At 38.2% G+C, this 21,110-nt stretch overlaps 1 protein-coding gene across 3 annotated transcripts; it reads right to left on the bottom strand.

The window, feature by feature from the left end:
- Nucleotides 1-3,446: 3,446 nt before the first annotated feature.
- On the bottom strand, nt 3,447-20,646 carry LOC139947372 (UBX domain-containing protein 11-like). 3 transcript variants are annotated; one of them, XR_011787346.1, is made up of 15 exons: nt 20,544-20,645; nt 19,897-20,045; nt 16,372-16,412; nt 15,385-15,522; nt 14,686-14,780; nt 13,542-13,596; nt 12,907-12,992; nt 11,864-11,993; nt 9,497-9,723; nt 8,940-9,017; nt 8,018-8,213; nt 7,142-7,245; nt 6,365-6,591; nt 4,444-5,072; nt 3,447-4,010 (listed from the first exon to the last, which is right to left on the bottom strand). XR_011787346.1 is itself a non-coding variant. In XM_071945271.1 (14 exons), the coding sequence occupies exons 2-14, from the start codon at nt 19,962-19,964 to the stop codon at nt 4,940-4,942; spliced, it is 1,578 nt and encodes a 525-aa protein (XP_071801372.1). In that variant the 5' UTR covers nt 19,965-20,046; nt 20,550-20,646; the 3' UTR covers nt 3,447-4,939. The 3 variants fall into 3 exon arrangements, 2 of the variants coding, with proteins under 2 accessions (XP_071801372.1, XP_071801371.1); XM_071945271.1 differs by having other exon boundaries at nt 3,447-5,072; nt 19,897-20,046; nt 20,550-20,646; XM_071945270.1 differs by having other exon boundaries at nt 3,447-5,072.
- Between the last annotated feature and the right edge of the window lie 464 nt (nt 20,647-21,110).

Below are 21,110 nucleotides of genomic sequence, written 5' to 3'. Positions count from 1 at the left end.
TTCTCGCGAGACTGCTGGCTCCGCGAGACTGTGACCCTTTTCGAAACGACGGCTTCGGCTTTTGATTCGGCTTCAGGCACGCTTGGCACCGCAGTTGTTTTGAAAATTGCGCGTGCGTATGCGCTCAGGGCTTCAGCAGACGAGAGGACGGAGCCTGAAGCCCGTTCACAGCCGAATCCGTCATTAAAAAGGCATAGTAACTGTTATCGTGCCGTGCAGTCTGGACACGTTCGGGTTTTTGTCAAAGACCAGTATCATCTCACTTGTTTTAACCCACGATAAATGATCATCAAAATTGCAAGAAAATTATGAGAGAAACACCCATGTCGCACAAAATGTGTGCTTTCGACGCTTAGGAAGATAATTCAGCTGTGATTTGAGTGAGAAGTTACCTGTTTCTCATCTCAAAAAGTACTTCACTTTCGAGGGAATCGTTTCTCAAATTGTTTTATACTATCAACAGCTCTCTCGCAAAAACGTGAATCACTATACGCCACCACACTATTCTCGACTATCTCTCTGCGCAGACCCTTAACGACTTGTTCACAAGTCTAGCCACAATATGGTATGTCGCACGCCGCGGTCTGCCGACTTCAGTTTTTATGATACAGCGCAGTGTACAGCACGCATTAATGTAGATAAATATGAACAGGCCTACTAACGATCTATCGAGACTGGATGTGGGAAAAACCCGCCTATCGAAATATCATGTTTCGAGCAACATGGAAGATGGAAACAGTTTACAAAACGGTCGTCGGGTGTAACCTGACAGGAAAGCATTTGTTTCATCTGTACATCAAAATTGCTAATGGGAATTTCATTTTTCTCAACCGATTCAAAAAAGAAAATCCTTAAAAACAAAATCAGGAACATTTTTGATGAGGATGGCAATTCTACTACGGGAGGTGGGGGGGGGGCGCCGTTCCCCCAACCTCCCCATTAATCGGGGTGGAAAACAACACTCTTGTGGCAACATTTTTTTTACATCACTCCGTGAACTTTATAACCTAATTAAATATGATAAGTAGATTAAAACATTCTGCTTGGGACTGGAATTTTAAGTAGTTCCTGTTTATTAGCCGCGGGCGCAATGCATGCCCACAAGATAAATAAAAAAAATGTTCTTCACATATACATTATGGTTTTGGTGTTCTATAACCCACACCATTATTCTTCATTATAGGGAATATATAATTATATAAATAATGAGTAGGGTAGATGGCCTTAGCTTTCGATCCAAACCGGACCTTCTCCAATTCATACAAGATACGAGTGAAGAACTTGAAACATGACTTTCGTTTGTTTTCTTTAATTTGACGGATCATCCAACAATGACAGAAATCTAAGGTTTATCATTTTTGACATTCACTGGTTGTGGCTGGATGTCACAAAATGCTCAAGAAATAGTACATTTTCTTAAGGCCACATATTATGTTAAACATAATTAGTTTTCCTGCAAAAGAAAATTCATTGCCATGAGGGTTGTTTTGTAACATTATCATTATTTCAATTAATTTTAATTCAATATTCTTTATCTTTTGGTTCTGATGAATCTACTGAAGCAGGGCTATGCAGTGATGAGACTTTTAAAGGGTGCGTTCGTTTAGCTTCCCCGGGTCGACCCCGGTGTGTGGCCTTTTTTTGTTCCAGGACGAACGTGTGCAGATAATTACCCACGTTCGTCCTGGAAAAAAATCCGCCACACACCGGGGTTGACCCAGGGAAGCTAAACGAACGCACCCTACAATTATTGTAAACGAGGTCTGGTCCCCTGATACTTACTAGCTAGACACGTACACTGTAAACAAAAAAACGTATTACGGTCCTTTCAGCTAGAGTGCCTGTTAAATCACCGTAAACTTTACTGTGGAAGTTTTGTAAATTGTGCCTTGAAGGGGTAGTTTGCCAAACTTCAACTGTGAAATTGTGAAATTTACTGCACCTGGCACCCTGCTGCCAGGTAAAAGCACCGTCAGTTTTACGGGAGTTTTCCAGCGTTGAAACTTACATATTTATTAGAGGCAATTAGGCATACCTTTTTTTTTTTTTTTTTTTTTTTGGGGGGGGGGGGGGGGGGAACGTTCAATTGTCGCGTTTTTGAAATATCGCCGAAACACCTGAGCGAATAATGTCCACGGAGGAAGAATCCATAGATATACACAATATGAGAAGCGTTAACGCGGTAACGCTTTTTGTATTAAAAATTCAATTGGGATTACAAAAGTGGCATCTTTTTCCATAACCGCACAACTTCGAAGTTAAATGTTTCCCAGTCAAAATGCATTATCCAGAGCTGCTGCACTTCTTACCAAAACTAGTTTGGATTGCCGTTAGTTTTCAGAGTCATAACCAAACGTGTACATACCCTATACAATTGAGTTTGCTTACGGACCGTATATTGCTTATTTTTTTATTATCACCATGCGCATGCGCTTGCGAGACTGACGTATTTAAATTTAACTGCGGTGCACGTGGCAAGGTTTTCCTGGCATTAAACATTATTGTTTCGTCATCATCTGCTCTCAGGGCCCAATTTCAAAGAGCTGCTAAGCACACAAATTTGCTTAGCATGAAAGTTTTGCCTTAATAAAAACTGGCCAACCACATTTCCACGTGATTTTCAGGATTTATCAGCAAACAACAGCTGAATACCAGTATCAAGCAATTTGCAACAGATGGAAATTTGGTTGGTAATCCTGTTTTTATCAAGGAAGAAATTTCATGCTAAGCATATTTTTGTGCTTAGCAGCTCTATGAAATTGGGCCCAGGAGTTTTCTTTCCAAGGTCAACAGCCTACACTTGACGGACAATTATTAATAAGTTGGTCCCCCTTATTGTTTTACATTCAAATACCACAACAAAATGATGCCATATGGACACCATATGGGAACAAACGGATAGAGGGCACCAGGGGGGGTCGGGAAAAGATGGAGAGACGAGCTGCAACAATCGACGACTTTCTATTGCAATGTCACAGGCCGAGTCTTTGCCAACCAAGGATGGGAAAACTATGGGACCATAAAAGGCAAACCAAAACAGAAAGCCAGTTTCTAACAATTGTTATACAACTGTTCAGAAATAGGGTTGAATTTGTTGGAAACAAATGAAACAAACATGCGAGGTGTTTTGTTCGATCTGTTTGAATGTTTTACCAACAATCGGCCGTCCATGCCAACCAGCCACATTTGTTTAGCAGCAATGGACTTTTTGAGCAAAAGTGGAAGCAGACTTCACTAGTAAGTCAATTGTTCCCTGTAATATATGCGCATGCTCAGAACTACGTGAACAATGGAAATAACTTGGTAAGTCTGCTGCCACCTATTGTTTTAAAGTCATATTTTTAACTACAAAATAGCGACTTTTGGAGATATCATGCTGGACCTGCAGTGGATTGACAATTCACAATTCAAAATCGACAGGAAGATACAGAAGAACAACCCATTAATTATTAATTCATGGAGCTTCCTTCACTACCCCTTCATGTTTTATTAATTTTAAACAGTACACAGTAAACAGCTGCATACTATAAAAGTAATTTTTAATATTAAATAATTTTTAAAAAGCAACTATCAAATCCTTTGAAGGCACGGTATGGACGGACAGTTTATGTTTGTACACTAAAATATTGAAGGCACAACAAGACATGTAGATGGCACTTTCTTATAAAAAAAAAGAATTTTGATATTAAGATAAAAATAGAGATTATCAAGTTTGGAACACACTGGGGCTAAAAGTGCACTGGACTCCATTCCAGCAAGCAACTTTTTGTTATGCAACAATAGATCCAGTACATATAATGACCATTGCTATCAATGACACAATTATTTATGTGTTACACTAACTCTCTTTGAATCAAAATACAAAGTTTCATCCCTTTAAGGTGATCCCCTGGCTGCAGCTTCCCAGGTTGTACTTTAAACTTGTGTGTTTCCTGGCTACACAGCAGTTAATGGTTGTACGGCTTCTGGCTGGGACCCGAACAAAGATATTGACTAAAAAGGGACACCGCCTAAAAAGGGACACCGCCAACATAGGGCTAGATAGTTCAGTTGTTAAGAGTGCCGGCACGTTAATCTGGAGGCCGTTGGTTTGTGTTCCACTCTAATCACTTTTTCTTTGTTCAACCCCAAAATCATTACAAATTTGGAACACACTGGGGCTAAAAGCGCACTGGACTCCATTCCAGCAAGCAACTTTTTGTTATGCAACAATAGATCCAGTACATATAATGACCATTGCTATCAATGACACAATTATTTATGTGTTACACTAACTCTCTTTGAATCAAAATACAAAGTTTCATCCCTTTAAGGTGATCCCCTGGCTGCAGCTTCCCAGGTTGTACTTTAAACTTGGGTGTTTCCTGGCTACACGGCAGTTAATGGTTGTATGGCTTCTGGCTGGCACCCCGAACAAAGATATTGACAAAATAGGGACACCGCCAACATAGGGCTAGATAGTTCAGTTGTTAGAGTGCCGGCACGTTAATCTGGAGGTCGTTTGTTTGAGTCCCACTCTAATCACTTTTTCTTTGTTCAACCCCAAAATCATTACAAATTTACCAAGTCAGTTTCCCTTGTGGTTTATTTTCTGGTGGTACAGTGATAAACCGTTTCTGAGTTAACTTGTAAAAGTGTCAGTGCATAGACATGCAAACAGTAGCAACAATTTTTCCAGCATTTTTATCGGACATTATTTTTGTCTTGGGGTGTGATTTAGGTAGTGAGCATAATCTCCTTTATACAAAAAAATATTTACATAATAAATTAGAAACTATAAAGCGTTCTCCCCTCTCAAGATTAAAACAATGTTATTTACAAGGCCCGCTTAATGGCTCAGGAGGTTGGTTCATCATCTCAGAGAGACTCTGGCAAAGGAGGTGCTGAGGTGCTGCCGACGCAAGTACTTCATAAACGATTGTTCTTCAATCAGATATTGCTACTTTTTATCCACTCTAAGGTGGAGTGCTGCATTCGGGGTCAAGCCACACTCTTCAAGCGTCAATTCTTGTTGGTCATAAACCCTGGCCGGAAATGTTGTAACTATTTTGTACTCCCCAGAATCGTGATTCCTATGGAAGAAAAATTGTTAAATCTCAGAAAATAACAATAATAAAACAAATATAAAACATATATAGCGCTAAATCAATTGCAAAAATGCTCCCAGGTGCTTCACAATAAAAATAGGAAAAATTCTAAAATTTAACCACAAAAAGTAAAAACATGAAAAGTCAAAAATTTGATCCACAAATGTGATAAACATAAATCATCAAAAATTTGATCCACAAATGTGATCAACATAAAGTAATAAAGGATAAAGTATACCGATATATAAGCGATCAATCATAACAGTAAAAAACACATAAAAAACAAATCTTGAAAAAGTTACCATAAGCTCCACTAAAGAAATATATTTAAAATGAAATCAGCATAAATGGATATAGTGGGCAAAACAGAAAGAAGTAGAAAAATATTCAAAATGTAATCAGTATCAAATAATAAAAGAAAACAAAATAGAAAGCATTAGACAAATATTCCCAACGAAATCATTGTAAAATGATAAAAGAATACAGTGCACAAAATAGAAAGCAAAAGACAAATAATTTTATTTAAAAGGAAATCAGTGTAAGAAGATGAAAAAAAAAGTGCACAAAATAGAAAGCAGACGACAAATATTGAAAATAAAATCAGTATAAATTGATAAAATACAGTGAACGACATAGAAAGCAGAAGACAAATTTAAAATGAAATCAGGATAACATGATGAAAGGATACAGTGCACAAAATAGAAAGCAGTAGAAACATATTCAAAATGAAACCAGTATAAAATGATAAAATAATACAGTGCACATAATAATAAAGGAATAGACATAGTAGAAATTGACCTTAACAAATAGTAATAATAACACCATTTATACGCCACCTTTTCCCAAGGTTGCAAAGCGCTCAGAGAATGACAAAAAAAAACAATGGGAATGACATCAGAAACCAAGAGGGAAACCACGACCAGGCCAAGCCCTCAGCATTGAGCCAAAGAAAGAACAGAGCTACAACTTTTGATGGAGTGTGAATGGAATTCCACATCCTATTGACCCAATTCACCTGAAGTCATCATCAGAACAATCTTACAACTACATGCGCCATTTTGGTGGTCAATGTCAATGTGTGTTAATATTCAGAGAAGTGCGCATTTAAGGCCACGCAGCATTTACACATAAACCTATTGACCACCAACATGGTGAGCGTGGCATCACTCGCCGCGTGTGACGGGGTCAATAGGGCCGCAACTGAAAATGCTCTGTCTAGTAGACATTAACCTTAACAATTTAAAGAAATAACCTGTATTTTTGTAATTTATATTCACCTGTTTGCGTCTAGATATCTCCTAACGTCGCCTATCGTATCCGTGAATCGCATCTTGACGATGAAGGTATGCTCCCCGGTCTCTGATTTGATTCTGAGGGTTGTGATGCTACTCCTGGCGGATGGAGGCCTCGAGGCAGAGGACTGAGGGCGACTACTGACCCGGTCAAGGATGTCTTGGACGGCTGGGGTATCGATGATTGTAACTCCTGGCTGTGAGCTATCATGCTGTAGTTAATAGTCAAAAGTCATATAGTCTGTTTCATTGCCACACACATACAGATCAGGCCTATATGCTTCATTTTTTAAAGGGCAAGTGCACCAAGGCATTTTTTTTTTTTTTTTCATGAAGCATTTCAAGGGCACGAAGGCAATGGCCAGGGGACATGGACACAATCGCCTCCTCTGCCTCTGTGAAGTATCAGGCCTGACACATATACAGTGAAATTCACTTTGGTTTGCGAGTCCGAAACATAAAAATTATCAAATAAAATATATACACTAAAACCATTTATAGGCCACACAATAACAAAATAAACAATATGCGCACAATATGCAAAAATAACAACGGTAACAAGTTGCAGACCCCCAGAAAACTATTATTAAAAAAGTATTAATCATTCAATAACCTTATTGCACTAAGATAACTGTACACTTACACATACCTTACACTTTCATCTCGATTGCAGTTTTTTTTTTATACACCGCTGAGCTTCTTCAGAGTTAACAGAACTCCTTAAAATATAGTTTCAGTTTCTGAAATAGGGTTTTTGCTTACCCTCAGGTCTCCTGCTAAAGATGCTCTGACATCGATGACTTTTCCATCTTTCATGACAGACGGGGGAAGTTTACTCAGAAACTGATCCACTGACATCCTCGGCTCTGAAGAAAAAGGTGCAAAGATGATGACTAACTATCTATATAACGTTATAAGTACAGATTCAATTTAGGCCTAATTTCATGGCTTTGCTTACCGTAAGCAAAGAATCGGTGCTTGCGGTAGCAGGGGTCTGTGCTTACGGCAAAGGAATTTCAAGGGTTAGAAGGAAATTTTGGCTTGTGCGCGGGCAGAATCCACGTTACTAGGCATTCTATGCTTACACAGCTAGGGCAGACATTTGGCGCTTGCTTGCAAGTAAAACGGAGAATGGTGATCGTGAGTACAGCATTTGGCGCTAAGCAGAGCAATGAAATTTTGCCCTGTTCTGTTGATTCAGTCTATTTTGTTGATTGAATCTTTTATGTTGGTTTAATTTAATCTGATGAGTCAATCTATTCTGTTGACTTAATCTATGATGTTTATTTACATCTTTATACAATATGAAAAAACACATGTTCAGAATCTAGCACATTATATTAACTTTGGCATTTGAGAAGACCATAAATGATGTTTGAAGCTTTGCATGGTGTTAGAATAAGAATAAACCAAAAGTAATAGTAAACTTGTGGGTATACAATCATGTAATTAATATCTTTTGAGGCAGTGTTGGCTCTGAAAAGAGCTGGTTTGGTCTCAACATTTTGAACAGTATATTCTGCTCGTCTTCTTTATTACACGATTGTACTCTTTTAGTTTATTCTTGGAAGACCAAAGTTTTACAAATTTTTCCCCTGACATTCCATCATAAACTGTGATTATTTCCACAACACTCACTTGGTGGTTGGCTCGTTTCGTACACCGGCTTTCCATCATGGCTAGTCGTGTAGGATTTCTCCATGGTGGTACCCTTGTCTAAGCTGCTGGGTACCAATCGTGAGGGTTTACTCTCCCCACCGAGCTGGTTACCAGTGCCAGGAAACTGCTCTCTATTACGTGGGTCATTGTAGATGGTATCACGTTTGTCAAATAACTGGGGGTGAATGGTTGAAAGTAAAAGTTTAAAAAATAGGCCCAATTTTGAAATAATGTATAAATAATAATGATGACTTATAAAGCGCACAAATCTAAGTGCTCATGGTGCCAATAACATACACATGTACAATAACAAAAATTGAAACAGAAAGCCTAAGCTAAGAAGAAATCCAGACTACGTGGTAGAGAAATACAATACAAATGCAATATCTAAGAATCATCGAAGGGTAACAATCAACCCATTTACACAAATACTTGATTGAACATGTGTCTTAAGTTTTTTTAAGGAAGGAGTTATCCATTTAAGTATTTTATGAGCATTTTGTTTCTTTCTTAATGTAGAGAAACAGGAAAGCCATGTCGTCAAAAATATGAAGTAATCCCATGTACTGGTTTTAATAAAAAACACACACAATCACAGTAACACAGTCACTTATGTAAAGGGCAAAAGATCAGCACACAAAGAGGCTTGCCACAAACACAGGTTTACATTTATAACCAATTCAAAAGCCCTAAAAAAGACATAATTTCTCTACATGCAAAGATTTAACAGAGAGCAATACTGACAGAGAGCTCTAGGAACTTATCCCTTCAAGATGAATACTATTTGAAGCATGGCCAGCAAAAATAAAGTGCTTTCCTTGCTCAGGGCTTAAAAGGAAAAGAGAGTGTGAGTCTACAGGTCACGACCCCAAACCTAACTTTTTATCGGAAATATTTTTACCTGGAACGGAACACCATCCGGGAATCTAGCCTGAAGCTCAGCTGGGAAGTATCCGTCCATCAGGTCCTGAACTAAATGCTGAAATAGAAATATAAAAAAAAACAATGATGCGGCGTGTTGTAGGGAAGTGGGTTCGAGTCCCGGTCTTGGAACTTGTGTCCTTAAGCAATGCATTTAACCATTCAGAGACCTGAGGTGAGTTATCATTGTATGGTTCGCAGTAACACCATCATTTGTGCCAGATAGATTATGTTCTTTTAAGTGAGAACTTGTCTTGCTTTATGTTCTACTACCGTGAAGTAGATTGTTCGGCATTCAGGAGACTTTGAAGTTTTGAAAAGTTCTGGAATGTGTACATTCGTGTTATTTTAAGTGAGCTAAAAATGTTTATAAACTTGCAAAAAAAATAATTAGTCGTCTCACTTTTCGTTTTTAAACTTACACATAATGTGCTATTTTAAGAGATACAATGCTTTTGCCCGACACAACAAAATCATGTGTACAACAGTTTACGGTAACATTATAGAAACATTTAACATTCATAAATTTCAACAAACCTGTGTTGTAGGTTCCTCATAGGACCTAAAAGGTCCATTAAACATGAAGATTCCGTTAGCGTAAAGTGTTAGCGGTATCGGATCTGGGGCCACAAAGCGGGCCCCGCTCGTCGTATGCCTGATGCGTTTCTCTCCGTCCCCTGCAACTACATTGAGCTCTTTGATGTTCTCCGCGATGCGATCAAAGTCAACATGAAAAGGGCCCTCTCTTGATGCAACCGATGCTCCTATTACCCAAAATATTACTATGGTCAAATATTTACCAAAGTATCACTTTAAAGGATGGTTTCCATACTGCCTTGACACGTGTGCCATTTCACAATTTGTTATTAACAAAGAATAAATCAACTGGAAATAATTATACCTGTTTAATCTATTAAATCGTTGCAGTACAATGTACCTGCTGCTAAAATATAGGATTCGTACTGCCTCTAGCTAACGGGCAGTCTCAGTGGTTTAGTTGGTATGACACTGCTCTAGAGTTGCAAAGGGCATGGGTTTGAATCCCACCCCAACAAGGACAGCAGCCACAATGTCTGAAACTCCATGGCGGCTATTCTTCTGGTAGTGGAAGTATTTCTCAAAATGTTTGGTTATATCAGTTACTGCACATTTAGTACATCTTGAGCCAGGACTGCTTTTTGGGGGGAATTATCTTCCCTGAGAGCATTACTTTAAAGATGCTATGTCAGACTTTTTGCCGATTTGACCCAAAAATTTGATTTAAAATTCAATAGGTATTTTGATGGGGGTCGAGCAAGTTACAAGCTTTCATTTGAGCCATTGCTCGAAAAAGTCGGCCAATTATTAGTAGCAGTGAAATAGAGTGATCAAAATTAGTTTTTGTCGGGATCCCGACAATATATCACATGACCAATTCTTATGTGTTTTATAAGAAACGTTTAAAAAAAATTTCATGGTTCCTGACCATTAAAAGTAAAAGTTAAACTTTGTTTTCGTTACAGCGGATGATACTCTTTGAAAGACCATTCACTCAAAAAAAATCTATTTTTTAATGTCTGGGGCCAAACATCTGACATAGCATCTTTAAATGGAAACACACCCTCAGAAATTAGTTACCATCCAGAGTGACACTTAATCCCATTTCAACGTGAATTGTATCCTCGAAAAAAACACACACCCAAAATACCACCCTTGGTCAGTGTCTCATCAGACACATGAAAACAACCTACAGCATTCAACATAACATGAAACAGTAATTGTGCTCCAAGGAAATTCAATATTTAAAGCATCCTTGTGCGATCAAAAATACAAACAATTTTTACATCTACCTGGAACCTTTCACAAACCTCCACTTAGGCTCCAGCTCCAGGGCCCAATTTCATAGAGCTGCTTAAGCTAAAAAGTTTGCTTAAGCAAAAAAATCCTTGCTTAGTAAAATCAGATTACCGGCCAAGAATCCACTCAATTCTTATGCTGAGTAAACAACAGCTAAATACTAGTCACAAGCAATGTATATGGCATGAAATTTTGGCTAGTAACAGGTGTAAAATAAGCGAGCTGTTTTCGTGCTGAAGCAAATTTTTTGCTTAAGCAGCTCTATGAAATTGGCCCCAGCTCTGTCTGGTGTTCCAACCACCACTGCGTGCAAAAAAACACTCGGCTCCATAAATGTATAAGCTTGACACCCGCTGCGTTTCCATTTCATACGCAGCGACAGAGCCAAAGCCGAAGACGGAGCCCAAGCCGAAGTTTGAGAATGGCCCCTGTAGGCCATACGTGCTAAACTGTTTCTTTTCATCCCGTGCAATATTGGTCGCTAATTACTAAAATTAAACTTTTTTGTGGATAACTTTTGGAATTCTTATCTCCAGCAGTTACTTTGTTAAAAACCGCAGAGTTCTCTAGGACCCACAGGGTTCAGAACAAAACTTAATTGTCTAGGCATCTTTTCGTTCACACCGTTTTGCCTACTGTATTACATCCCTGCATACTCCTCAACACGGAGCTGAGATGGTTTAAGGAATTAATTAAAGGAACACGTTGCCTTGGACCGTTCCTTTTACCTCGTCGACTAACACGGTCGGCCATTTATGGGAGTCACATTTTTGACTCCCATAAATGGCTGACCGTGTTAGTTCGCAAAGCAAAAGGAAAACCACGCAATTTCGAGGCAAATTTGTGTGGATCATTGTATTCTACTTTTAAAACATCTTTCCAACCATATGCATTTTATAACAAACGGTTTCAAACGCTTTTGTTAGACCAACTCGTCCGATCCAAGGCAACGTGTTCCTTTAAAACCCAGTGACCAGGGGTAACATTGTTGCAAGCGCTTTGAGACGCCCTCTGGGTGTGAAAAGCGCTATATAAAAAACTGGTAATTATTATTATTTATCCACTCACCCGGTCTCCACATACCAGTACTTCTAGACACCTCCTCCCCAGGGCTGGATATTTCATCATATTCTGAGCTCATCTCTCCCTCAGTATCAGCATTCCCAACCCACACCATCCCGTAATCAGACAGGAAATCCTGAAAAATGTAAGTTTCATTTATTGGTGTAACTAGACATTTTAATATGAGGAGACATAAGAAATTTTATTACTCTCAAAAAAGAAGAAAATTACATCGCTCGCACAAGTTTAAAAGCAAGTAGCAAGTGGGGTAAGGGTTTTGAGCAAGGAGAGGCAAGGGTTTCAAGCAAGGAGGGGCAAGGGTTTCGAGCAAGGGGGCTACCGTCCCATGCAATCCTAGTAAATAATAATCCCCCAAATGTTTGTTTATTAAGGATTATTTATTCCGAATAAATCTCTCTACCAGTAAAGCAGGACACTCAACCATGATGATTCGTCCTGCAGATGGGACGTAAAGCCGTTAGTCCCATATGTTGTGTAACGCACGTTAACAAACCCAGTGCACTTATCGAAAAGAGAAGGGTTTTGCCCGGTATTCCATGCAATCCTAGTAAAATAATAATCCCACAAATGTTTGTTTATTAAGGATTATTTATTCGGAATAAATCTCTCTACCAGTAAAGCAGCCCCCGATTTCACGAAGCGCTGCGACGCGTCGCAAGTGCAAGTTGCGACCGGTTACGCGTCGTAAGTTGCGAACTCGTCGCAGCCGCAACTTGTCTTATAGGTCTGCGACGCATCGCAAACCCTACGATGCGTCGCTACTTGCGATGAGTTTCGTGAAATCGGGGGCAGGACACTCAACCATGATGATTCGTAAAGCCGTTAGTCCCGTATGTTGTGTTACGCACGTTAACGAACCCAGTGCACTTATCGAATAGAGAAGGGGTTTTTTCCGGTAATCCTTATAAACAATTGCTATGTAAAAGGGGTAGATCTCGTAATTCAAATGAAAATACTATATGTAAAAGTGCTTGAGTGTCACTGAGTGACGGCTATGCACACTATGTAAGAAGCCACTATTAAGTTACCTCCATGTCTTTGATGGTTTCTTGAAGTGACTGACATTTCCTTTCCAGATTTCGCACTTTTTCAGATTCTCCGCCTGTTTCTCCTCCTGACAGATAACAAAAAGAACTGTCTGTTAGAAAGTTTGTTTAGTAAAATGTGTTTTTTTTGTGGGTTGAAGGCATTATAGCTTACCCTTATAAATTACTGTCCAACCATTCAATATCATCCACTTTGGGACCATTAGGTGGCAGCAGACTTAATAACAATACTACTAATAATAATTTTTATTAATAACAAATTCTTACATAGCGCATTTCATAATAACTGTATCAATGCGTCATCAATAACCAGATCAAATTGGTAATTTTGGCCAATAACATTCCTTTAATCTTTCTCATCTCTGGGGAGTATACAGCCCCGAGCTGCTGTGGCACTCAGAAGGCTTTTCCATACACAATATCAACCTCTACCCTCGCAGGTATTACTTTACAGTATAAATGTAAGACTTCTGATCATCAAAAAGAAGACAAGACAAGACGCTCTGGAAGATAATACCTGACTATGTTTTGGGGTCTAACAAGTCAGATAAGATGCATCTTATCTGCAGGAAATTACAATAAATAAACTCTAATGTGAATTTAATGAAGTCACTCACCTTGATATTTCTGCAAGAGCTTCGCCTTCTCATCCAGGATGTTGATTTTCTTGTCCTTTTATTGAAATTTAACAGATATAATAGATGTTATTAATTGAAACGATAAATAAGTTGCATAAAGAACAATAATAAAGAATGGTAAAGAAAAGAGAATCATTATCTTAACGACGTAAAATGCCTCTGGAATATTTTCTCGTGTCCAGAGCTTTGAATGCACATCAGTGTTAGGTTTTAAAAACACAAATAATATTCTTCGTCCAAGATTTAACAGAGCTAACAACTGAGTTATCTAGCCCTACAGTTGGTGGTCACTCTTTTTTGTTCATATCTTTGTTGGGAGGGCGTGCCACTCTTAAAGGCAGTGGACACTATTGGTAATTACTCAAAATAATTATTAGCATAAAACCTTTCTTGGTGACTAGTAATGGGGAGAGGTTGATGGTATTAAACATTGTGAGAAACAGCTCCCTCTAAAGTGGAGTAGTTTTCGAGAAAGAAGTAATTTTCCATGAATTTGATTTTGAGACCTCAGATTTAGAACTTGAGGTCTCGAAATCAACCATCTAAACGCACACAACTTCGTGTGACAAGGGCGTTTTTTCTTTCATTATTATCTCGCAAGTTCGATGACCAATTGAGCTCAAATTTTCACAGGTTTGTTATTTTATGCATATGTTGAGATACAACAACTGCGAAGGCTAGTCTTTGACAATTACCAATAGTGTCCACTGCCTTTAATGTAGAGCACAACTATGGAACACTGTCAGACCTGTGTGCTTTGTTTTTAAAAGTGCAAGGGCACCAAGGCATTTTCTCCTTGGTGAAGGGCACCCTACGAGGCCATTCTAATTTCTACTGGAGCATTTGAAACGCACCAAGGCAATGACCAGGGGGCATGCATAGGTAATCGCCTTCGTCGCCTCTTTGAAGTATCAGACCAGCGGTGGACTTTACCAAACTCTTCCTAACTTGGGATTAATCTTAGGACTTAGAGTGAGTTCAGTTCCGTATCCATAGACAATAGGAGGCATTGAACCCATCCCAAGTAAGGAGGCGTTACTCGTCCTAACTCGAGATAGGATTAATCCTAGCATTTTGTGAAATGAGTTGCTGCACTAGGTAAATTAACTGAATGTCTTCCTACCTTCTCGATGACTTCTTTAGCATAGAACTGAACCTTAAGCTCCAATTGAGCAATTCTACTCATCATGCTGGTCATTAAATCATAGTCCGAGGGAGCTGAACAAAAGAAACAGTTGAAAGCATTTGAGAAATATTTCACTTCAAAGAAATATGGTCATGTGAAAACAAATATGATTTCTCATGCCCAAACGTTTAAATCGTGAGAAGCGTTATACACTCAATTCCCCCCATTTGACCTTTAAAGGGGCACGTTGCCTTGGATCGGGCGAATTGGTCTATGAAAAGCGTTTGAAACAGATTGTTATAAAATGTATATGATTAGAAAGATCCTATGAAAGTAGAATACAATGATCCACACAAATATGCTTTGAAACTGTACCGTTTTCCTTTTACTCTGCAAACGAACACGGTCGGCCCTTTTTGCGGAGTCAACAATTTGATCGCACCAAATGGCACGCCATGTTAGTTCACGACATAAAAGGAAAATTTTGCAAATTGGAAGCATATTTGTGTGGATCATTGTATTCTACTTTTGAAAACATTTCTAACCATATGCATCTTATAACAAACGATTTCAAATGCTTTTCATTGACCAACTCGCCCGATCCAAGGCACCATGTCCCTTTCACATTCTCGGAGAAATTTGTATTTGAATAAACCAGTATGAACAAACGACTGAATGAATGAAGTTCAAGCTCACTTGACTTGGTATCTTTGGTGAGTTTAGGAAGATGTCTGTTTGTCCTGTTGCCCACTGTGTCACTCCTAGAAGTAGACACGCTTGACTGCCTGGAGGAAGAACGACCCAAAACCTCATCGAGTAGAGACTCATCTTCATCTGAAAAGCAAAAGGGACAGCAGACCATAAACTGAGGACATACAAAAATACTGAACCTTTAAGGCACTGAATAGCCCTGGACGATTTCGAAAATTTTGACTGGCGATATATCGTCAGGTAAATATCGCCGATATGACGATATATCATGAAGATTTTTGAAAATTGAAAGTACCATTCAGAAGGGGACAACAATGGCTCAATCGCACGCTAAAAACAGTTTTACCACAAGGACGAAGACAAGACAAACAAAACATGACTGTTGTGTATAAAAAAAAAAATTAAAAAAATAATTTAAAAAAAGTGGACTGCGTAAATTAGATAAATTTTATTAAAACCGCCTTTATGAAAATTACTGAATTAACATTACATCCATATTCCATGAAACAGAAAACGTAATATTTTTTTGTTTTACATCACTGGCTCTTAAGCAATTAAATCATATTTGTACCTCAATGCACTGAACATGTTTGGTAACTGTCAAAGCCCAGATTCTCACTTAGGTGTATCCCCACATAATGCAAACTAAACAGCACCCCCTTGTCCAACATATGCATAAAATAACAAGCCTGTGAAAATTTGGACTCAATTAGTCATTGAAGTTGCAAGAAAATGATGCAAGAAAAAACCTTGTTGTACATGTACATCACCTCAACATGTACGATTTGATTAAAAAAAAACTGTTATTATCATTATCTTTAATCCTGAAAATTTAATTGTAAATCTGTGGGCGTTTGTGTTCTGTGTCGTACAAAAAGTACCCAAACCCTTTAAGGTTCTCAGTAAGAAGTTTTAGATCTTTCTTGGAGACAAAGATATGGGTTGAGTTGAGATACTCGGGGAATCACTTACCAAAGAGATCTGTTGGGTTTCTGAAAGGTGTTACTCTTTGTCTGGGAAAAGAAAATTGTTTTTGTAAACAAAATTTGATGGTTGCAAAAACCCAACAAGCAAAAGAAAAAAATTAAACATATAGGAAACAAGAAAAATAAAAATCCGCTAAACAGTATGGTAAAGGAGTGTCTCATAAGTCAGGGACTGTTAAAGGCACTGGACACTATTGGTAATTACTCAAAATAACTGTGAGCATAAAAACTTACTTGTTAAGGGCAATTCCATGGAAAGTTGACATTGGCCAAAAATTTCAAATCAACAATTATAAGCCATCATCCATAAAATATTGTAGCATATAGTTCAAAGTTTTATGAAACAACTTTACTTTATCATATTGGCTTCGATACACTTGAAGAAAATGTCCTCTGAAGTGGATAAATGGTTCTGAACTAAAAAGTTCTGTTAAGATGGTACTTTTGCTCTTTGTTCATTTTATTGACTTTTAAGTGGTTATCTGGTTTATTATTTATTTCCTATAGTCATCCTGGCACTAGTATTCAGATTTGAAAGAAAAAATTGTTTCACAATTTTCATGCGGAATTTATGAATGAATAATGAAAGCACTTGTGGGTAGTGTAACGTGAGTAACCAAAATATGATCTTTTTTTCCTAGTGAATGTTTTTCTTAGTTTTAAAACTTGCCACTTGTAATAATAATTCTTTTGGTGATCTCAAATGTAAAAATAGGGTTCTTAATGATGTATCCACTAACACCACTATTGGGTGAGGTGATGAAAAGTGTAACGTGAGTAACTATGTAATGTGAGTAACCACAAATGTAACGTGAGTAACCATGATAAACAAGTTAAGGAGGAGACTGTTGGCTCTGGTATTATGTATGAGTGCACAAATATGCCTTATTTACAAAAGGGTATGCAAATAACCCCTTTTAAAAACTGATGAGGGCAACATAATATTACCCATGATGCATTGCACACCGTTTGAAGAGCAATACATGGGAATTATCACGCACATGCAAACTGTTGTCAAACTTTGGAGGCTTGTGTGATCTATTCGACGTGGCAGAAGTTGTGAGTATTAAATGTTTTTTATTTACAAATACTGTAGGTTTTATTAGTAAGATTGTTTTGTTCATTTCTCAATAAGAAATAAAGCAATTTTTAAGTCATTCATAGGACCTACCATTTTTCATTATTGTAACGTTATACATGGACATGTACAGGAACATACGGTACGTTTGTTTGGGTCTGCATTTCACACTCTGATGTACATCTAGGCTACAAGACATTAAACCTTAAAGACAGCCAGTAATGACTGTTCCATAATACTATGAGCTGAACTGAACTTCCACTGCGTAATTAAATAATTTATATTTAACGAAATATTATTATTATTATTATTGTTTTCCGAGAAATGCCACTCTAAAATGCTGAGAAACATAGGTGCTTTGAAGCTAAACTGAAAGAAACTGGGAGATATGTTGACGACAAGGAAAGACACATGGCACATAATGTAGAAATATAAAGAGAGAAAAAGGGCAAATGAAGCTTTGCTTCCTGTGCTATGCTTCCTGTAAGAAGCAAAAGGATCTGTGAGAAGATGCGACCCGCTGGAAATTGTACTACACGTGGCCAATCCCACAAAATTAGATCTTCTACTTTTAATAAAAGCTAGTTGCGAAACTGGATGCGCCTGTAGTTCAGAAGCCACTTCAAGTTTTCAGTAAAGCTGTCAGTTTGCCATGTACAGTACCTTTATTAATTATTAACTGCAACATTTTTAATGATGTGTGTACCCAATCCTATAGAAGAACTTTTTGATTTGTTGTAGAGTTCAATAAAACAAATTGCATGGGCATAGCAGGCTCGAAAGTTCAATTTTGTGAGAAAAGTAAAAGAAAGAACAAGTAGGGATCTTGTTATTGTTAGCAGAACTAATTATCTGCTCTATTGTAAATACAATACTGTCAAAATTTGGTAAGATAACTTTGCTGGTTCTTGCCCTTTCAGTGTTTTATGCTGTGTAACGTGAGTAACCGTAACGTGAGTAACCATGTTTTTCATGGATTCCTAGAAAATTAAAGATTCTTTGAGATTTGTTTTACTCCTACTATTTGTGCCTCATGGCAAGGTCTTTTAACAAGTAAAAAGAAATTTCCACATATTGCTTGTATGAGGAGACTTTTTGATTAAAGCACGTTTATTTTTTATGCATGTCAGGAAATGTAATGTGAGTAACCGATTTTGTGTGTCTTTTAAATCATACTTAACAACATTTCCTGGAAGTCATCTTTGGTTCTTAAGTAGGTCTAGGTATACTCTAACTACCATAGGGATAACAGTTTATGAACCTTTTCAGTAAAGCAATTACAGCATAAGGAAACTCAAAAGTACATCAAAAACGTAACGTGAGTTAAACCGTGGAATTGCCCCTAACCATAATGGAAAGCTGTTGATAGTACAAAACATTGTGAGAAACAGGTCCCTCTGAGGTAGCTTAGTTTTCGAGAGAGAAGTAATTTTCCACAAATTTTATTTTGAGATCTCAGAATTAGATTTTGAGGTCTCGAAATCTCAAAGCATCTGAAAGCACACAACTTCGTGTGACAAGGGTATTTTTCTTCCACTATTAGCTCGCAACTTTGACTGCCAATTGAGTTCAAATTTCACAGGTTTGTTATTTTGTGCACAGATGAGATACACCAAGTGAGAAGACTGGTCTTTGACAATTACCAAAGGTGCCCAGCGTCTATAACATGTTTAAGGCATGATGGAACAATGTCGAAGGCAGAAATTAACTGTTTGACTAGTCGTGCTCCAGCATGTCTATCAGATGGATTGCAAACGACATTAATGACCCCAATCTTTGATGTAAGACAATGGAAAAGTGCAGGCACATGCTGGGCACGACCTCAGCTAAAGACATTAGTCATGGTGCAGCCATCTTGAATTTTTCCCATTGATATCAATGTAACCAAACCGAGGCCGGAAGAAGAAAATAGTCTGGTTCCTATTTTCAAAACGATTATTAGCATTCATTAATGTTATCTGATACAAGAAACATGACCAAGATGGAGGCAGCATGATAGCGATCTATTAGTCGCAGCTTTGACACTAGTCATGAACCGCCAAGCACCACCCACCGTGACAACAACCGCCCACCGAGGCTTACTAACGATTATAAATTAGCATTCATTAATGTTATCCGATACAAGAAACATGACCAAGATGGAGGCAGCATGATAGCGATCTATTAGTCGCAGCTTTGACACTAGTCATGAACCGCCAAGCACCACCCACCGTGACAACAACCGCCCACCGAGGCTTATCAACGACATTAGCATTCATTAATGTTATTCGATACAAGAAACATGACCAAGATGGAGGCAGCATGATAGCGATCTATTAGTCGCAGCTTTGACACTAGTCATGAACCGCCAAGCACCACCCACTGTGGCAACAACTGCCCACCGAGGCTGTTCATAATACAATGGGCAAAAAGATATAACCAAGATCTTCATACCCTGACTGGTGAACTCCAGGCAGGGGTGTCTTCCTCGCCTTGCGAAGGTTGGTCAAGGGATTAGACATCTCTTACTTGAGTTGAAGAGATAATCCTGTATTTATGGGATTAAGGAACTGGTACCACATCGAGGTTATCCACCACACAATCTGTTTGAAAATAAAGTCAACTGGTTATAATCTGAAAACATAACCTCACCGTGGTAAGGAGTCCGTCTCTCCGTGTAAGTTCAGTTTTTTCTGGTTAAAAACTCAGACTGTTGTAAAGTTTGCCATCACACTACATTTCTGTTTTGTTTAATTATATAGTATACTACAGTACAAAGTAGGTTTGTAACTCGTGTATACAATTATTATACTAGGTCTTTGGTTTTAATATATTTGCTGTTTTTGAGGTATACTATTTTAAACTTGTTGTCACCGTGTTTTTGGCACTCTGTGTACACACATACTTATTAATTATTATACAATATTTTATTATTATTGATTCACAATCAAGCGAATAACAATACATCGTCCGGAAACTGGGCAAGCGTTTTTACGATACCGTTGTAAGAAATTTGAAACGTCATAACTTATTCACTTAATCGCTTTACAAACCAGAAATAGTCATCACCTAAAACCAACATTTTCCGTCTATTTTCTTACCTTATCAGTTGTAAATTTCACGAATAAACATCATGTTTACGTTGTCATAGTCGCCGCCGCCATTCGCCCCATGTTTTTTTTGTAATGATAAACAAGAGGGCGCTGTTTAGTTTGAGGTTTGAGGGGTGGGGCGAACTCATCAAAAAGTAGGGGACCTAAATTCCTTCATTTTTTTTTCTTCCTCCATGATTTAGGTATGGAGGCACTGAGGATTTTTCCTTTCCTTCATGCAAGGAGGAATTTCTTCCATGCACCATGCTACGCTCCATGCTTCAAAACTTCAAAAGGTGTCAATACTCGAAGCAGTTGTGACACAAATGGGGGTATGAAGGGGTGACAGAGGCAAAAAAGGCCACAGTGTAAAAACAAATGTTTAGCGTCCCCGCCAGCTTCGTTTAGTTTTTCTTTATGAAAAAAGAAGAAGAAATTGTATAGTAATGACAAAAATACATTTAACGATCTCAGATGATAGACTTCGAAAATAGCCGAGCTCATTATTAACTTTGTCGGGCCATGGAGATAGAAATGGTCGGGCAGTCCGTTAAAAAAAGGGGGGGGGGGGGCAGA

Source organism: Asterias amurensis, chromosome 14 (genome assembly GCF_032118995.1).
Source record: "Asterias amurensis chromosome 14, ASM3211899v1".
Lineage (NCBI taxonomy): Eukaryota > Metazoa > Echinodermata > Asteroidea > Forcipulatida > Asteriidae > Asterias > Asterias amurensis.
The sequence above is the reverse complement of the archived record's forward strand: the minus strand, read 5'-3'. Positions and strand labels throughout refer to the sequence as shown.